At 38.0% G+C, this 18,037-nt stretch overlaps 3 protein-coding genes across 3 annotated transcripts; 1 reads left to right on the top strand and 2 right to left on the bottom strand.

Annotated features, from left to right (window-relative positions):
* Positions 1-52: 52 nt before the first annotated feature.
* On the top strand, positions 53-1,749 carry LOC106333213. The gene has a single exon (XM_013771682.1). The coding sequence runs from the start codon at positions 122-124 to the stop codon at positions 1,502-1,504; it is 1,383 nt and encodes a 460-aa protein (XP_013627136.1). The 5' UTR covers positions 53-121; the 3' UTR covers positions 1,505-1,749.
* Positions 1,750-7,988: 6,239 nt separating this feature from the next.
* Positions 7,989-9,136, bottom strand: LOC106330612 (zinc finger BED domain-containing protein RICESLEEPER 2-like). The gene is made up of 3 exons (XM_013769053.1): positions 8,939-9,136; positions 8,618-8,829; positions 7,989-8,559 (listed from the first exon to the last, which is right to left on the bottom strand). The coding sequence occupies exons 1-3, from the start codon at positions 9,134-9,136 to the stop codon at positions 7,989-7,991; spliced, it is 981 nt and encodes a 326-aa protein (XP_013624507.1).
* A 5,560-nt stretch (positions 9,137-14,696) lies between these two features.
* LOC106328099 (protein NRT1/ PTR FAMILY 2.10-like) lies at positions 14,697-17,734 on the bottom strand. Its single transcript, XM_013766464.1, has 4 exons — positions 17,412-17,734; positions 16,727-16,944; positions 15,847-16,400; positions 14,697-15,766 (listed from the first exon to the last, which is right to left on the bottom strand). The coding sequence occupies exons 1-4, from the start codon at positions 17,629-17,631 to the stop codon at positions 14,854-14,856; spliced, it is 1,905 nt and encodes a 634-aa protein (XP_013621918.1). The 5' UTR covers positions 17,632-17,734; the 3' UTR covers positions 14,697-14,853.
* Between the last annotated feature and the right edge of the window lie 303 nt (positions 17,735-18,037).

The raw sequence follows: 18,037 nt of genomic DNA, 5'->3' as shown, positions 1-18,037 counted from the left end.
AAAAAAAAAAAAAAAAAAAAAAAAAAATGCTTGAGCAAAAGGCGACAAAAAAAAAGCGATAACCAAACGGTTATTTTTTCTTTGGTTTCTCACCACCGTTGAGGTGGTTGATGATGACTCCATGGACATCGGAGCAGTTATTTCATGCGACCGACCCACGATGCCAGTAATCTCCATGATAGACACCATGTCTACTCGTGATGAAGTGGGTAGAAGGAAGTTATCTTCCTCTATTTATAAAAAGGACGAAGCAAGTTCTGATTTCATTCACACTTTACTCGCAAACCTAATCTCTTTCTGTTGGAGATTCTTCATCTTTCTGACTCTAATGGCGGACAATTTGCGTCGTGCGCTACAAGACATTGATCTGGGTATCAACGATGCCCCTTTTGTTCTTCCTACCGAGGTCGTTCGTCAAGCAGAGGAGGAAAATCGTTTCATCCTAATTGGAAGACCAGTCATGCCGCGACGACAAAACCTGAGGGCAATCGTTGCCACAATGCCCCGCAATTGGGGTTTTGAAGGCACGGTGAGGGGTCGTATGATTGAGGGAAGAAGATTTCAATTCGTCTTCCCATCTGAGGAGGCTCTGGATACAGTGATTCGAAGAGGTCCGTGGACTTTTTCTGATAGGATGCTGGTGCTTCAACGCTGGACTCCACTAATGGATCTGGATCTGCTCAATTACATCCCTTTCTGGATCCAAGTAAGGGGTATCCCTTTTCAATACATGAATCGGGAAGTCATTCTCCACAATGCGAGATCCATGAATCAACAATACATCCAAATGAAGTATAACAAGGAAAATGGCCAACGTCTGGAGTTTGTAAAGATCAGACTCAACTGGAACATTGCTCATCCTCTACGCTTTCAGCGAAACTACCAGTTCACTGCGGGAGTCAACACAGTCTTGAAGTTTCAATATGAGCGCCTTAGAGGTTTCTGTGAGGCATGTGGGATGATCACACATGATTCAGGAGCTTGTCTCATCAACAATGGTGATCCTGGGAATGATGGTGATGATGACGATAGCGATGATGATGGAGAAGGAGACATTCCAATACCCAACCAAGGTGTCATCATCGCAGAAAATGAAGAAGAAGATGACCAGGCTAAAGATGGTGATGCTGACGAGGAGAATCAGGAAGCATATGAGAGCAACATTGCTGCAATGGAGGAGGAAGCTGACGATGAGGATTTCTGGACCAACAATGCGATGAGAACTATGTATACGGATGATGTGATCTCAGAGGAAATGCATAATCCAATTGATCCCTTTGGTCTAAAAGAACAAGCAGCATCTACGCTCAAGCGCAAGACGTGGCTTTCAGACACGAATGGTCAGACTCCAATGTTCAACAAGCGGGAGAGAGGTGAAACAAGTCAAGGAAGTAAGCTACAGAGAGTTGAGGAGTCTTCAGAGTCTGATGACACAGAGCCAGCTGAGGATGGCAACAAAAAAGTGGGAGGTGCGGTGGGCCCTGAACCACCTCTTCCACCATGAAGACAGCCTGCTGGAACTGTCGAGGTCTAGGCAATGACTCGACAGTTCGACGCCTCAAGGAGATAGATCGGAAATATCTCATGGACATTATATGCCTTACCGAAACAAAGCAGCAGGACGATGTCATTAGAGACGTGGGAGCTCAGTTAGATTGCTTGAATTATGTGTATGTTCCTCCAGTAGGTCTTAGTGGTGGCTTGGTTGTGTACTGGAAGTCTCATGTACAGTTGCAAGTCTTGTTTCAGTCTTCTAATTTAATCGATTGTAAAGTTCAATGTAATGGAAGTTGGTTTTACTACACATTTGTTTACGGCCATCCGAATCCATCTATGAGACATCACACATGGGAAAGACTTGAACGTTGGGCAATAAACCGAAGACATGACTCTTGGTTGATATTAGGAGATTACAATGAGATATTGGGGAACCATGAGAAGGAATGAGGCAGTTTGAGACCAGAAGCTTTGTTCAGTACATTTAGAACAATGGTACGACATTGTGATCTTACAGACTTACCGTCAGTTGGTAATAGATGCTCATGGGTAGGAAGACGACAGAACGGCTTAGCTAAGTGTTGTCTTGATAGAGTAATGAGCAATACTAAGTGGTTCTCAGAATATCCAGCATCAGAAACGGTGTTCCTAGAACTTGGTGAATCTGATCATCGACCACTAGTTTCCTACATATCTGCTGAAAAAGAAAAGCCGAGAGGATTATTTTGTTATGATAGTCGTATGGTTGACAAAGAGGGTTTAAGAGATTCAGTAAGGAGAGGTTGGAAAGGTACAGGACAATCAAGCTTGCTACAGATTCCTTTAACACAAAGACTCAGCAGATGTAGGAAACATATTGCAACATGGAAACGCAACAACAGGAACAATGCTGAGGAGAAGATCAAAGTTCTTCGGCATAGATTAGACTCGGCACTATGCTCTCCAGCTTATACTACTGCAGACATCAATCTGATCAGAGAGGATTTGGACCAAGCTTACATGGAAGAGGAGATCTTTTGGAAACAAAAACACAGGGTTATGTGGTTGCGGGCAGGAGATAGAAATACAAAATACTTCCATGCTGTCTCGAGAGCTAGAAGAATAAAGAATACGCTGACCTTAATACAAGATGACAATGGAGTGATTCATCAAGGCCAGAGTAATATAGCAAAGGTGGCAGAGAACTACTTCAACAATCTGTTTTCTTCTACTAATGATGTGAGCATGCACTTTGAGCAGACTTTTCAAGGACTCTCTCAACGGGTAACTTCAGATATGAACGATGATCTTATTCGAGACATTACTGAAGAAGAGGTTTAGACTGCTGTGTTCGATATTGGACCACATAAAGCCTCAGGACCAGATGGGTTTACTGGAGTCTTTTATCATCAACATTGGGAAGATGTGAAAACAGAGATGATGTCAGAAATAAAATGTTTTTTTACAAATGATGACTTTGATGATAAGCTGAATCAGACAAACATCTGTCTCATACCCAAGGTTTATCCTCCAACTAGTATGTCAGAGTTCAGACCAATAGCTTTGTGTAATGTCACATACAAAGTTATTTCAAAGATCTTAATCAACCGCTAGAAGAAACACCTTAGCAGTGTTATAACCGAAAATCAAGCAGCTTTCATACTAGGCAGAATGATTTCAGACAACATAATCGTGGTCCATGAGGTGTTTCACAGTCTCAAAGTAAGGAAACGACAGGCAACTTCCTATATGGCAGTAAAGACAGACATTACAAAAGCTTATGATCGTTTGGAATGGAGTTTTTTGGAAGAAACAATGAAGAGAATGGGATTTCATTCAAAGTGGATTCGATGGATAATGCTATGTGTTTCCTCAGTAAGCTTCTCAGTCTTAATTAATGGAGTTCCAGAAGGGAAAATACTACCTAAGCGTGGAATTCGACAAGGGCATCCTCTATGACCATATTTGTTTATACTATGTGCTGAAGTGATATCACATTTGATGAATCAAGCAATGTGTGATAGATCATTGCTAGGAATCGAAGTGGCATTACGATCTCCTGCTGTAAACCACTTATTGTTTGCCGATGATTCATTATTTTTCTCCCTTGCTAACCCAAAGGCGGGAAGGAAACTGAAACAGATCCTAAATCTCTATGAGAAGGTATCTGGACAAGCTGTGAACCTGAACAAGTCATCGATCACATTTGGAAGCAAATTTTCGGCATTAGTTAAAACAAGGATGAGGACGCTATTAGGAATCTTAAATGAAGGTGGTAACGTCAAATATCTTGGCCTTCCAGAGCAGTTTAATCACAAGAAAGGAGAAATGTTTCAGTTTATCATTGACAAAGTTATAGAGGCAACCCAAGGATGGAATAGAAGGTTTTTATCACATGGTGGAAAAGAGATTCTACTCAAGACAGTTGCTCTAGCTATGCTGATATATTCAATGAGTATTTTCAGATTACCTAAGACCATCTGTGAAGAAATCAATACTCTTTTGGCAAATTTCTGGTGGGGCTCAGGAACAAACAGAGGAATGCACTGGTATAGTTGGAAACGTATTTGTGTTCCAAAGAAAGAGGGAGGATTAGGCTTTAGAGATCTTGAAAGATTTAATCAGGCTCTATTAAGCAATCAAGTTTGGCGACTACTACAACAACCTGGAAGCCTGGTTGCTAGAATATTGAAGGCTCGGTACTTCGCAGAGGAAAGTATTCTAACAGCACAACCTAAACGAAAAGCGTCATACGCATGGAAGTCTTTATTATATGGAAGAGATCTTTTGATACAAGGTCTACAGTTTATCATTGGTAATGGCACTAAAGTTAGTATGTGGAGTGATCCCTGGTTAGCTGAACATCCTCCACGGCCTCCAAGATCAAGGGAGAACGTTTCACGTGTAGAATCAGTCAGTAGCTATATCAAAAGAGATGGAACTGGATGGGATATAGAAAAACTCAGAGAAGTGGTGATAGAGGAAGATATTGATAAAATTTTATCGATAAGAATAAGTTCACATGTGGAACTAGACTTATTAGGATGGCATTATACTGAGGAAGGTATATATACACTGAAATCTGGCTATTGGTTAAGCACTCACCTACCACAACAAGAACAAGCAACTCCAACTTGGGGTGATCCAGTACTAAAGAAGAAAATCTGGAAATGCAATACTCCCCCGAAGATCAACCATTTTTTGTGGAGATTACTATCAAAATCGCTAGCTACTGGGAGCAACCTCAAAAGAAGACATGTTACTCAAGATGATCTATGTAAGCGATGCTGCTCTGCTCCTGAGACAGAGTTACATCTATTCTTTGAATGCCCTTATGCTCAACGTATCTGGCGAGGTTCTGGAATATCAAATACCACACTACTTGATATGCAAGCTACACTAGAAGATAAGATTGATGTCTGTCTCACATGCAATATATCTTCAAGATGGCCACAGATTCAAGACTTTCCTATAAGCATTCTTTGGCGAATTTGGAAAAGTAGGAATAGCCTTATATTCCAACATAGGAACACACAATGGTGGAGAGTTTTGGAACAAGCGAAAACAGAAGCACAAGAGTGGTCAAAGGCAAGAAACACGAGTACTCCGCAACAAAATAATCATAGGAGTTTGACTGAAACCTCTCGAACTGGTAGTTGGCATAAACCACGACAAGGATGGTATAAATGCAACTTTGATGCATCTTTTACTTCAACAGTAACCCAATGTAAGTTGGGATGGGTGATACGTGGTGATTATGGTGAATATAGAGGAGCAGGTCATGCGAAAGGAAATAGGGTTTCATCACCGTTGGAAGCAGAATATAATGCACGAATAGTAGCTATGCAACAATGTTGGATAAGAGGCTATAATAAAGTGATCTTTGAAGGTGATAACAAGAAAATGATTGATAATTTACAATCAAGGAAATTGCAGTTTGGTTTGTATAACTGGATTAGAGAAGCAAGATGGTGGAGCAGACAATTCCAGGAGGTTGAATTCAAATGGATCAACAGAGATGGCAATGAAGTGGCAGACAAGTTAGCCAAGATAGATACACTGGAATTATTTGAATTTTATTATTATGTTCCTAGATCAGTCTCATATTTGTTGCATAATGACTATGTAAACTCTTCTTAATAATTAATGCAATTGATGAAAAAAAAATCATTTTAATCATATTGTTTTATCAGCAATTTTTTTTTGTCAACTTTTTATAATTAAAAAGGTTTATCTGTGAAATAACCAAAAGAAAAAAGAAATTAGTTTTGTAGTAAGATAGAAAGAAATAAGAAGAAAAAAAGGAGAGAGGTTGGAATTTTGGTTATTTTGTGAATAATAGTTTTTTTAAAGGTTATTTGGCCTAATTTTTCTAATTAAAACTCAATGGAATCATATGTAGCAGAACAGACCAGCTCAAAATACAACCCAAACTAATTTTCCAGAGACGCGTGTTTTACATACCTAAACTAAACCTAATTTGATAAACACGTGTTTAATCTTGTGTCTGCATGACATCGCTTCAATACTTCCGGTAACTTTTCATGTCTCCACCAAAATCGCCTGCAGCCTCCTCTTTACACCTCAGCGACGCCGCGTTCACTGCTACCACCTTTCTATGTTGATCGCCTAGGGGAGACGCTGAATCTTCTTCTTCTTCACCAGATAATTAGAAATGGGAGACACTTGGACAGATTATAATCAAGACATTTTTTGGAACACTTCAACTAGAAAGCTCCAAATCTGCTTATCTTACAACAATCAAAACCAATTAAACCCAAAAACTTGGTGTTTTCAACATCCAGAGAACTTCATCCAACATAGAGATGTCAAATGGAGTGTCTATGTCCAAATATGCATGTCTAAATAGACAAATCAGTTTATTAGACATTATTTGTTGAAACCCAAATTATATTCAGTCCAAATTGTCCAAATCCAAAATGACAATTCCAAATGGACTGTCCACGGGACCCAATTAAAAAAATCAGTGTTAACATACAAAGTTCATATTTAACATAATTTCATTTTTTTTTTGTAGAATTCAATAGCATAGATAAAATTCATACATCATCCAAAAGCCTAAACAAGGCTCATACATAATGTAAAAGCATAAATTAGGTTCATTTATACATAATCCAAACTTCAAAGCATAAGTTAGGTTCATTTATACATAACTAAATTTCAGTTATGTTTTCTTCTTGTTCTTCTCGACTTCTTCTATTATCACCGTCAAAGCCTGTAACAGAGGATGATGTGTTATTAATAATAGAAACAAAACTTCATATACAAACCAGAAACAAGACACTGATGAATTACATAGTTCAAACCCAAGATTCATATACAAGGAAAGAAAGCAATTCATGTCTAAAGCGAGCACACAGACGAAGACAAAATGATTCAGATAAAAAGAAAGAAGGAAATTCAAAGACAAAATGATTCAGATACAAGAAAAGGAGGCAATTAATATCTAAAGCAAGCACAAACAAAGGCAAGACTTTATATGCAAACAAGAAACAAGACACTGATGAATTACATAGCTCAAGTCCACGATTTAGATACAAGAAAAGGAGGCAATTCATGTCCAAAGCGAGCACAGATAATTCAGAGAAAACCATCAACAAAATCAAAGAAATCCATCAACACAAACAAGCAAACAAAACCCATCTGAAAGAGAATACTAAACCCATCATTCATTTTCTCCTGATGATACTAAACCCATCATTCATTTTCTTCTAATGATACTAAACTCATCATTCAGTTTCTTCTCATTCCTCGTAAAACAAGAAGTGATAGAAACATAAATTCTAAGTGATTATACATGTAATTGAGTCGGGTCTTCTTCCTTCCACTTTCTTCTGCTTCCTCATCTAAGGCCTCTTCCTTATCTTCCTCATCCAAATCGCATCCAGCTACAAAACAAAAGAAGTTACTCAATAATTTCACCTACAAAACTCGATTATAAATTCAACAAACTCACCAATCACTTCAAAACCACGAATCCAGTTTCTAGCACAGATCAAAGCTTGAACATTTGATGGAAGAAGGCGGCTTCTGTACTTGCTAAGAACGCGACTTCCCACACTAAAGATGACTCAGACGACACTGTTGTTATTAGGATGCATAGGACATCACATGCCATTCGAGACAGCTCCTTAAAACCGGTTTGAATTGTCCTTCCAATACTTGATGACATCTAAGTTTTGATTTGCAACGGTTCACTCAAATACAAATCCAAAGCAAATTTTCCTGTTCCTGCTTGTTGAGAGAAGAACGCATAGAAGCCCTGCCAAGAAAGATATTATTAGTTGATTTTAAATAACTTAAATGCACATCTAAAGCTTTGCTTTTAAATAACTTACACCATAACCAGCTGGTAGAGCATCTGCTTCTTGTGAACTCTGTGTACTAGTATTCTTCTTCTTGTAAACTCCATACAGCTTCAACATCTTATTCCGTATGTAATCCATTTTAGATTTACAGCTTGCTGGATCTAGACTGTTGTAGCAGTACTCCTAAACCTTAAGCTTTAGACTAGGATCTAACACTGCTGCAATGACTAGAATATCGCTGTAGTCAGTCCAATACTTATCGAATTTGACCTTCATTGAAGCCACCATTTCACCAATCACTTCATTTTCACAGAACTCGTTTGATCTCAACCAACTTTGAATTTTCCATAGTTCCATAAAGTACAGATTCGATGTAGGGTAAGAAGAGCCGGAAATGAGATTTGTCATCTGATCAAACGGATGTAATAAACCACAAATCAGCTCTGTTCTTAACCACTTTGACTCTGTAGGTAAACTCTGGTAACTTGTCTCGATTTCTGCAAGGTTCCTAAATGCCTCTTTGTAGTAAAGAACCCAAGACAGCATCAGATAGGTTGAGTTCCACCATGTAGTAACATCTAAAACTAAACCCCCTTTCTTAACAATCCCAACAGTCTCCACGCAGCCTTGAAACAACAGCTCTCTAGACTCGGTAACCTTGACATATTTAACGCTGTCCCTGATCTTCTCCAAGGCCTCACTTATTACAGCTAATCCATCTTGGACAATAAGGTTCAGAATATGTGCAGCACATCTGATGTGGAAGGATGTGGAAGAACTCTCCACTGCAAACTTAATTCTTTCTAAGTTGCCTCTTTAGAACTCCTTGCATGTTGTCATTAGAGAAAGCATTGTCTACGGTTATTGTGAAGACCTTCTTATACAAACCCCATTCTTTAATCAGCTCCATCAGTTTCATGGCAATGGCAGGACCATAATGGGGTGGACGAAAAGCGCAAAAAGAGAGGATCTCAGCTCTAAGGTTCCAGTTAGCATCAAGAGTCAGCAGTAAGACAGAGATAACCTTCAATGGTTATTGCTCTCCACATATCAGTCCTCAGACAAACCCCACCTGAAACCTCACTTAACACCTGTCTAAGCTTCATTTTCTCCCTCTAAAAGATCTTAAGGACATCTGCAACTGCTATGTTCCTATACCAGAACTTGATGATCGGGTTGGCATACTGAAAACCTTCCCTAACCCTTCTATGCTCGACAATAGCCAAATAAATCATTTCTCGAAATATCATCTCATTGATCTTCCAAGCACCAGTTCCAGCTTGGGCACTACCAGGGGTGTTTCGAATGGCGAAGCATAGTATTAGTTCCATTTCTATGCAAGTCTAGGAAGTAGTAGCGTTTACAGTAGGTGTAGATACATTTAAATTTACCATCAGACATCTTATCTCCTTCTATAGTGAAGTAATTCCAACACTTAGAATGTCTACGCTTGTGTTTACCTTTCACCATCTCGGTTGTACTCATGAGAGACTCGTCCACAACAGGATTGTTCTCGTCTGTTTCCTATTCTGAATCCTCATTCTCACTCACATAGTCATTATCGTTGTTTAAACTCATTATACTCCTATTATCCATCTGAAAGTAAACAAGACAAATGAGAATCATTAGTTATAAGCGTGAAGTTTACTAGAAACAAGCCATGAAAGCAATAGAACCACAAACTCATTAAGCAATGAACAAAAACATATTACAACAATCAAATCGCAAACCCTTCTAAGCAATGAACAGAAACATATTACAACAATCAAATCGCAAACCCATCAGAAATCAAAAGTACAAGTTATAAGCGTGAACTAGAAACAAGCCATGAACCAGAAACTAGAACAAGAAACACATCAGAAATGAGAACCATCAAACATTATAAAGCAATGCAAGCAAGTTACAAGTCATGAATCATTAAACATATTACTAGCAAAAGCGATGAACAGAAACACCATACAAGTTATAAGTTACACCTTTCTAAAGAAATCAATACACAACTCACAAGAAATGTAACTATGTAAGCAAGTTACGAACATAAACCCAACTTACAAACAAATGATAATCTTCATAAACAACAATTAAATCGCAAAGCATGTTAAGCAATCAGAGAAAACCATCATTCCATCAACACAAACCATGACTCATTAGACCTTACAAGTTACAACTTACAAGCCATGAACCCAGAATCGCAAACCCATCAACAGACCCATCAAAATCGAACAAAACAGACATGTAAACAAGTGAATATGAAGCCAATTGAAGACGAGAGAGAGAGAGATACTGAGAGTCGAGTCGAGACGGAGAGCTGAGACAGAGAGAGGCGTCAAGACGGAGAGGGGGATAAAGACGTCTCGAGACGGAGAGACCGAGGTCTGAGAGAGACGTCGAGGCCGAGAGAGGTGAGAGAGGCATCGAGAGGCGAGATAAACGACGATGAAAGGCGAGATAGCCGACAATGAAAGGCGAGATAGACGACGATGAAAGGCGAGATAAACGTCGAGGTATGTCGATAGGAGGGAGAGAGAGAGAGAGAGAGAGAGAGAGAGAGAGAGAGAGAATCGATGTTTGATTTTTTCCCCAAATGTTGAAAACCCTAATTGTTTTGAAGATTATTGGACCCCATGTCCAAATGGGTTAAGCCCATCGAATTTGGGATTTATTGGATTTTGACTCAATTGAACAACTTTAGTTTTGGGTCTAATATGGTCAGTCCAATTGGATTTGGACATGGCTAATCCATGGACATGAGGCCCATTTGACATCTTTAATCCCTCATAAATATAATGAAGAAAAATTATCATCTGTTAGATGAAAACCCAAACAAACTGATAAAAAGAAAGATTCAAACAAGCCCTGGAATTTATCAATATAATTCCACTGAAACTTTAAAACTTACAAACCAAAAGCCGAAACCATAATTCGCAAACCCATCAACATACCCATTCTAGAATTAATTGCATTAATCGAACTGTTTTGTGAGTTTAATACTTAACTGTTCTATGTATACCATATTGAAAAATTTTATGTACATTTTTTTATTAATTTACATAATTTTTTTTGAGACTTATAACTCGAACATTTTAATATAGAAATATTAATAAATTCTAAGTCAAACCACTAAACTTAAAAAAAAGTTTCTTTTCAAACATGTTTAAAAACCAATTAATTTGTAAATTAAAGTTATGTTAGGGTCTCTTGATGTTCAATTCCAATAAGTTTGGCATGTTTTTTATACCATTTACTTGTTAGTTTATTTGCAAGATCAACAAGTTGTTCTTTTCTTAGATGATTAAACTCATCGTGGTGGATTTTATATCTTCGGATCAACAAGTTGCTCTTTTCTTCCTTCGTATCATCAAGACCCAAAACTTGATTTTCATGATTGATCTTATACATTGTTTCATTTTATTTCTGCATCTAAATATGCAAATGGTCAGATTAGCTATCTTTACTCAGTATTTACATATAGCATAAATATATTTAATCCTTGTAGTCTTCTCTTTTCTTTTAAAGAAGGTTAAATTTCATATTAATTTTTTTTATATATGATGTATTCTTAGTTTGAAATGATTCAAATCTTTATTTTTAAAAACAAGAGCTCTAGAAAATAGTTACTCTATTTTCAAGAATCAAACTAAGACATCATTACTTGGCCGAGATGATCTGATTCTGTTATGAACCTGATTGGATGATCTAATTGTTGATGCATTTCGCCATACAACACCATTTATTCCCCGCATTCCAAATGTGTGTCCGATGTTTGGAAAACATAGCACATCAAGAACTCTCTTTGTTTGGAGAGAACATTGCCTGTCAGAAAATCAATGACACTGGTCTAACTGTGTGAGTAATTCAGACCAAGAATTCTCCATGTGAGATTCTTCCAAACCTCTTTGGAATAGCGAATTTTTTTTAAAAAAAGATGATCTTGTGTCTCTAACAATACATTATAGAGTATACAAGTTGCTGAATCTTGAGCATTCCATTGAAGTAGCCGATCTCATGTGGCCAACCTGTGTACCGCAACCAAATTTACCACAAAGTATTTAGGTGTTACTCCTGAGAACTACACACCCTTATGCCACAGAGTAGTCTGATTTATTTCCCTTGTAAGTTCCCAAGTTCGTTGCAAGCTAAATTCAGGCTTAAACATATATTTTTCCCCTTTCCATAGATGCAAATCCGGTTCTGCAATGAGACCTTGTAGCCAGAGCTTTAGAATCATTCTTGATTAATATCAGGTGTTCATTACGATGATAGCGACAGCGATATTGCTGAACCACATACTCCACAGTTGCGTTGATGTTGAGTCTAAGTTCAATACAATATTGATCGTTTGTTAAATAATAAATCCATCCGAGTGGCGACCATGCATCAAACCAGAATGATCTGGAAACACCACTTATAATCTCCAATTTCGTGAAGGAACTAGCAAGATCTCGTATTTTGAAATCTTATTCCACATCTAAGAACCAAGTGTACTCTTCTCATTCACACTCCAGAAGGATCCTTTACGAATCCAATATCTTTTGATTCACTTGACCTACAATGTGGATTGAGTAGTGGTTCATTTCTATTCATGTGGGGGATTGCTGGAATTCGTTTTTGACGATATGGTTTAAAGACCATTTTTCAGTAAGTTTCCGGACGAAGACGTTCGTCGGAATAACCAGATGTTGGACACTATGAAGTAGTGTAACCACATGTCAAAATCGGAATATGTTTGAATGAGAAATGAAGTTCCAAAGTGTGACTTACAAAGTTTGTAAAACTTTAAATTTGGCTAAGTATAAAAACTAGCAAATGCACACATTGGATATTGGGGTTTAAATTTGATTTAATTTTGTTAGATAGACTTTATGTCTAATAACTTTGGTTTAAATCATAGTTATGTTATCTTTTATATTTGTTTAAATATAAAAATGTGAACCCATAGTAAAATAAATTAGCTTTGATTGGTCAAAAATATTATTTTTTTTGCTAGTAAGTTACGGTCAAGGATTAATGAGAATTTGTTTTTCATTATGATAATTGATGTGACTTAATGCTCCATAACACACTTTACGTTTGTTGGGATCTTGAAGAAAGAAAATCATACCTCTATGATTTATATCATAACGTGATGATGATCCTCATTCTCTTGTTTCTATATAAAGCCTCATGGCAATGTAGAAAGATAGACGTTGATATGATCAATATCAAAAAGATTTTCCCACTCAGAATAGTTATGCTAGTATTTTTTTTTTTTTTTAGTCTAAGAGTACTTCACATAAATAGGGCCGTCTGTTTTTCGGTGATGGTAAACGGAAACAATGATGCAGTTGTATCCTGAGAATCTGAGAGCTATGAAACCGTCACACTACGGGCGTTTAAAGATTTAAGGAAAGAGATTAACCATCTGGACTCTGCAATTCTTCTTTATCTTTATATTTCGGTATTGTAATTTTAATTTATGTTCTTATTATTCTTTACAAATATCAGTTGTCCTACGATAGTAAAATAATGTTCTTACACTCTACAGTTGCGTTGATGTCGAGTCTAAGGTCAATACAATATTGATCGTTTGTTAAATCATAAATTTATCCGAGTGGCGACCATGCATCAAACCAAAATGATCTGGAAACACCACTTATAATCTCCACTTTCGTGAAGGAACTAGCAAGATCTCTGTATTTTGAAATCTTATTCCACATCTAAGAACCAAGTGTACTCTTCTCATTCACACTCCACAAGGATCCTTTACGAATCAAATATCTTTTGATTCACTTGACCTACAATGTGGATTGAGAAGTGGTCTTCAAATGATTTTTAAGCAGCTAATTTTATTGATCTTAGTGAGCGATTTCAGCCCCAAACCTCGTTCCGCATTAGGTGTACAGACGTTTTCCCATCATAGTTTTTTGCTTTTTTGGAACTCAAGGTTGGGTCAGACCATAAGAATGATGAGCATAGTTTATCAATTTTCTCGATGCATTGTTTTGGTAGTCTATAAACAGACATCCAAAAATTGGTTAAGCTGTATATGTATAACTGAAACAATCAGCTGGAGACGATCTGCAAAAGAGAGTTGTCTAGCTGTCCAAGTTGTTATCTGCTTTCTAATACACTCGACCAGGGGATAATAGTCACTCGTAGTCATACATTTAGTCAAAAGCGGGAGAGTAAGATACTTTATTGGAACCAGAGCAACCTCCAACTGGAACTGAGCTTTGTCCCCAACAACATTGCTTACTCCTGCCAAGTATAATGTAATCTTTGGCCATCCACAAAAATTAGTAAATCATCAGCAAAGCACATGTGAATAACAGAGTAAGCGGAACATTTTGAATATACGGATGGTAACCAATTTTGTTTTTCCTCTGCTGTTTTATTCAACTATTTTGAGAACACTTGCATTAGAAAAAAGAGAGCAGTCCTGTCTCAAACCTCTAGAGCTATTAAAATAGCTTGATGGTTCTTCACTAGGCTGGACAGAAAAGGAGACGAGCTGTATGCATTTCTTAATAAAAGCACAAACTTTTCCGGAAGCTTTGGCTGATAGAATCGTCATTAAGAAAGACCAATGAAGTGAGTCACACATTTTGGATATGTCTATCTTAACAGCAAGCACACAGAGAAGATACTGTAATTTTGTGGTAGCTTTTAACTAGCTCAGAAGCAAGTAAAACGTTTCCGATGAGAAGACAGATCTTTGACAAAGCTGATTGATTCCTGAAAATAAATTTCAGTAGAATTCTTTTCAATCTGTTTGCTCGAGATCATTTTGTATAGCACATTACAATACGAAATAGGCCTATAATTTTCCATTCTTATTGCCTTATCTCCCATTCCTGTAGTCTTCTTATTCTAGTTTGTCCTGCTCAGCTGTATTGAAAGGGGGAAACAGAATGGGACGTACGCAGTTTGATATTAGCAACAAAAATTTTACATTACAAATACATGTTCAAAATGTTGAAGTGATTTCTTCATTCATCTTATCTATGGAAGTACAACAACAAAGATGAGTCTGAAGTATTAAGACCAAATACAATAAAGATTTGAGAAATCAGACAGAGTTCTTGTCTTGTTGCTTCGTCTCTTCGTCAACAGTGTCAACCACATAACTGACTTCATCATGAGTGCCTTTGTATCTATACCATCTAGCCATTAACAAGAAGTAAAGAAAGTTGACAAACATGAGTCCTGTGAGCATGAAATAGAAGTAGTCCAGCTTCGCTTTGTTCAGATCCTCAGCTAACCAATTCCCCGTAGGTGAATGCTCAGTTGTTCTATGAACAGTCGAGATCAAGAAGCTAGCGAGGTAGCTAGAAACTCCTCCACCGACATAGAAGATAGAACCCGCAAAGCTCTTCATGTTTTCAGGAAACTGCTTGTAGTAAAACTCCATTTGCCCAATGGCTGCAAAAGCTTCTGCTACCCCTGCAAGCACCAGCTGCGGAATCAGCCACATCGCTGACATTGAGGAGATCTCTCCTGTTCGAGGCTCCGACCCGAGCGTAGGTCGTGTCAGCGCAAAGGTTCTTCTACGTTCCTCTATAAACCCGGAGACCAATAAACTCAACACGGCAAAGAAAATGCCAGCTCCTATTCTTTGTAAGAGTGTTATCCCCGTGTCTAGACCGGTCACTCTTTTGAGCGAGGGGACAAGGACACGGTCGTAGATTATGATGAAAACCGTCATACCAGACATCAAGAACACGACATAGGTGGCGGCTGGAATCTTGAAGCCACCTGAACCTAATAGCCTGTCGCTCTGGAGAGCTTGGAAGACTGGATAAGTCATTTGCATACTTATTGCAAGGTAGTAAATGGCGCATGCGAACCAGATTGGAATCACTCTTAAAATGCATTTCACTTCTTCCACTTTCTGCATCGTACATAATTTCCATGGATCCGAAGCCGTTCCATCCGAGTTCAACTTGTCCTCAGGGGTCATAATCGCTGCTTTGTCTAGAAACCTGGCAATACAACATTTGTTCAGACAAAGCATAAAGCAAATGAACAAAGAAAGACAGAGACAGAACTATTCCGACTTTACCTAAGCTGGTCGGTGTATTTAAGAGTAGAGTTTGCATAGTTAGGAGGAATGTGGTTGTAAAGATCGATCCAAGGCTGCTTAACTGGCTTCAAGCCACGTTTCTTGATAGCTGCGGCTATAACATGACCTATACCAGCCAATGGACTACCAGAGGCTTTCACTTTCACATACAGTTTGTGACCAGCAAAGAAAATGACGCAGGCCAAGAACATAAGACCCACAGGGATACTCAAACCGATGGTCCAGCTCACATTTGACTGGATATACACAACTAGCGTGAGGGAGATGATCTGCGCGAACGTGAAAGTGAAGAAGTACCAGTTGAAGAAACTGTTGATTCCTTTCTTTCCAGATTCTGACTTGGGGTTGAACTGGTCAGCACCAAAGGCCAAGTTACACGGCCTGATTCCACCAGCACCCACCACAAGAAGCGCTAAACCCATCAGCAGAAACGCAATCTGGCCCTCGCTTGGGCCTTGGCAAGAACTTTGTGTTCCACAAGGAATAGGGTGCAATCCTGGAACTGCAGCCGTCAGTAGTATCACAAGCGATCCCTACAACAAATATGAAATACTCCCTCTGTTTCATTATAAGTGTCGTTTTAGGTTTCGGCACACGGATTAAGGAAACACTTAATTTTGTACATTTCGTATAAAAAAACACTATTAACTATACACCTAACCATATTTCAACCAATAGAAAAATAAATTTTGCATAAAATCAATAAATTTTGCATTGAAAATCGAAAAAAATACTTAAACTGTAACGAAAAAAATCTCTAAAACGACACTTAAAATGAAACGGAGGGAGTATGGTTTAGTAAGAAAAAAAGACAAAATCTTGGCCAAAATAAAACAAGATGGTCATTTGATTAGAGTACCAGAAAACAGGCGATGACAGCAACAGAGAGAGTCTTGTAGCGACCAAAGTAAGTGTCGCAGAGGAAAGCAGCGAGGAAAGTGCCGAAATTGATAGTGCCACTGAAGGCGTTGATGATGGTTGCAGCTGTAACACTCTGAAGGTTGAATACTGAAGTTAGGTACACCAGAAGGTTTGATAGTGTCCCAATGATCCCTATCTTCTCAAATGTCTCATTACCTGTGACACAATATATTTTTTTCAACATAAATAATTAGTCAAACCATAAAGTAACAACCTTTTTACATTTAATTCACAATGTTGAAATCAAAGATTGGACTTTCAGTGTTGGACTGGACACTTTATTATTCATTCTTTGCTATAACTCCCAGAAACTAACTAAAATCTTATATCTGAAACTGAAAACTTGCATGATTCGAAGTCTCTCACTTTCCATGGTAGATTTATCTAGGAAACTCAACTGGTTTGGTTGATTTGTTTGATCTGTGTTTCATTCATCTCGAAACGTCAAGACAAGAACTCCAAATCAAGATTTTCAACAGTCAAGACTAAGAAGACAAAAGAAACGAAATTAAAATAAAAACATCACGGGCAAAACTTTCTATAATCCGACAAAAGAGACACAACAAAACAAAACAGAATAAACTAAAAAAAAAAGTTGTCTGAAGAGAAGAAGAAAGCGTTACCAATGATAAAGGGCATGACTTTCCAGCCTCTATAAACGAGCTTTTTCTGCTCGTCTTCAAATGAATCGACCGAATCAGAACCACCGCCATCGACGGAGGAGTAGGGTTTGTGATCCTCAGTTGTCTCAACATCAAAGGGCTTTCTCTCCATTGTTTCAATCTGTGTATAATTATGCTTATCTCTTCTCTCTCTATGGCTGAGGACGACTCTGCTCTTCATCTTAAGCTCCTCTCTATCGTCTTTTTATATAGTGGAGGGTAGAGAGAGAGAGAGAGAGAGAGGGAGGGTGTAAGCGGAATTGTCTGAATCAAATCTGGACAAAGAAGAAAATAAAAGGAAAGAAGAAATAGTGGTGAATTTGGGAGGAAGATAGAGACATGTGTGAGTGGTGAATTTGGGAGGAAGATAGACACATGTGTGAGTGAGTCGTTTTTATTTTACCTGGGATAGTTACGTTTTTGCATTTTAATATATTTTTATCTTTTGCTTACTAATCTAGCATTAAGTTTTTCAATGCATTTTATTTTCACCATCTCTTCTTGTCTTGTTTACATTTGTTTTCACGTTCTGTCGTTTGATTTGTCTTAGTTTTGGCTTGTGTAATAACTTAACCCTGCTCATTCTT

This window comes from Brassica oleracea, chromosome C3 (assembly GCF_000695525.1).
Source record: "Brassica oleracea var. oleracea cultivar TO1000 chromosome C3, BOL, whole genome shotgun sequence".
In the NCBI taxonomy this organism is placed as follows: Eukaryota; Viridiplantae; Streptophyta; class Magnoliopsida; order Brassicales; family Brassicaceae; genus Brassica; species Brassica oleracea.
Note: the sequence above shows the minus strand (reverse complement) of the source record. Positions and strands in the feature narration are given on the sequence as shown.

Bases quoted from the DNA above. Each gene is read 5' to 3' on its own strand.
- LOC106333213 (XM_013771682.1), top strand. From the start codon at position 122: ATGGACATCGGAGCAGTTATTTCATGCGACCGACCCACGATGCCAGTA.
- LOC106330612 (XM_013769053.1), bottom strand. From the start codon at position 9,136: ATGGAACTAATACTATGCTTCGCCATTCGAAACACCCCTGGTAGTGCC. The intron at 8,830-8,938 runs GTCCTTAAGATC...TAACCATTGAAG, and splicing joins GGAACATAGCAGTTGCAGAT to GTTATCTCTGTCTTACTGCT. The intron at 8,560-8,617 runs GCAACTTAGAAA...CTTCCACATCAG, and splicing joins ATGCAAGGAGTTCTAAAGAG to ATGTGCTGCACATATTCTGA.
- LOC106328099 (XM_013766464.1), bottom strand. From the start codon at position 17,631: ATGAAGAGCAGAGTCGTCCTCAGCCATAGAGAGAGAAGAGATAAGCAT. The intron at 16,401-16,726 runs GTACTCTAATCA...TATTTGTTGTAG, and splicing joins CTGTCATCGCCTGTTTTCTG to GGATCGCTTGTGATACTACT. The intron at 15,767-15,846 runs GTAAAGTCGGAA...TTGTATTGCCAG, and splicing joins AAATACACCGACCAGCTTAG to GTTTCTAGACAAAGCAGCGA.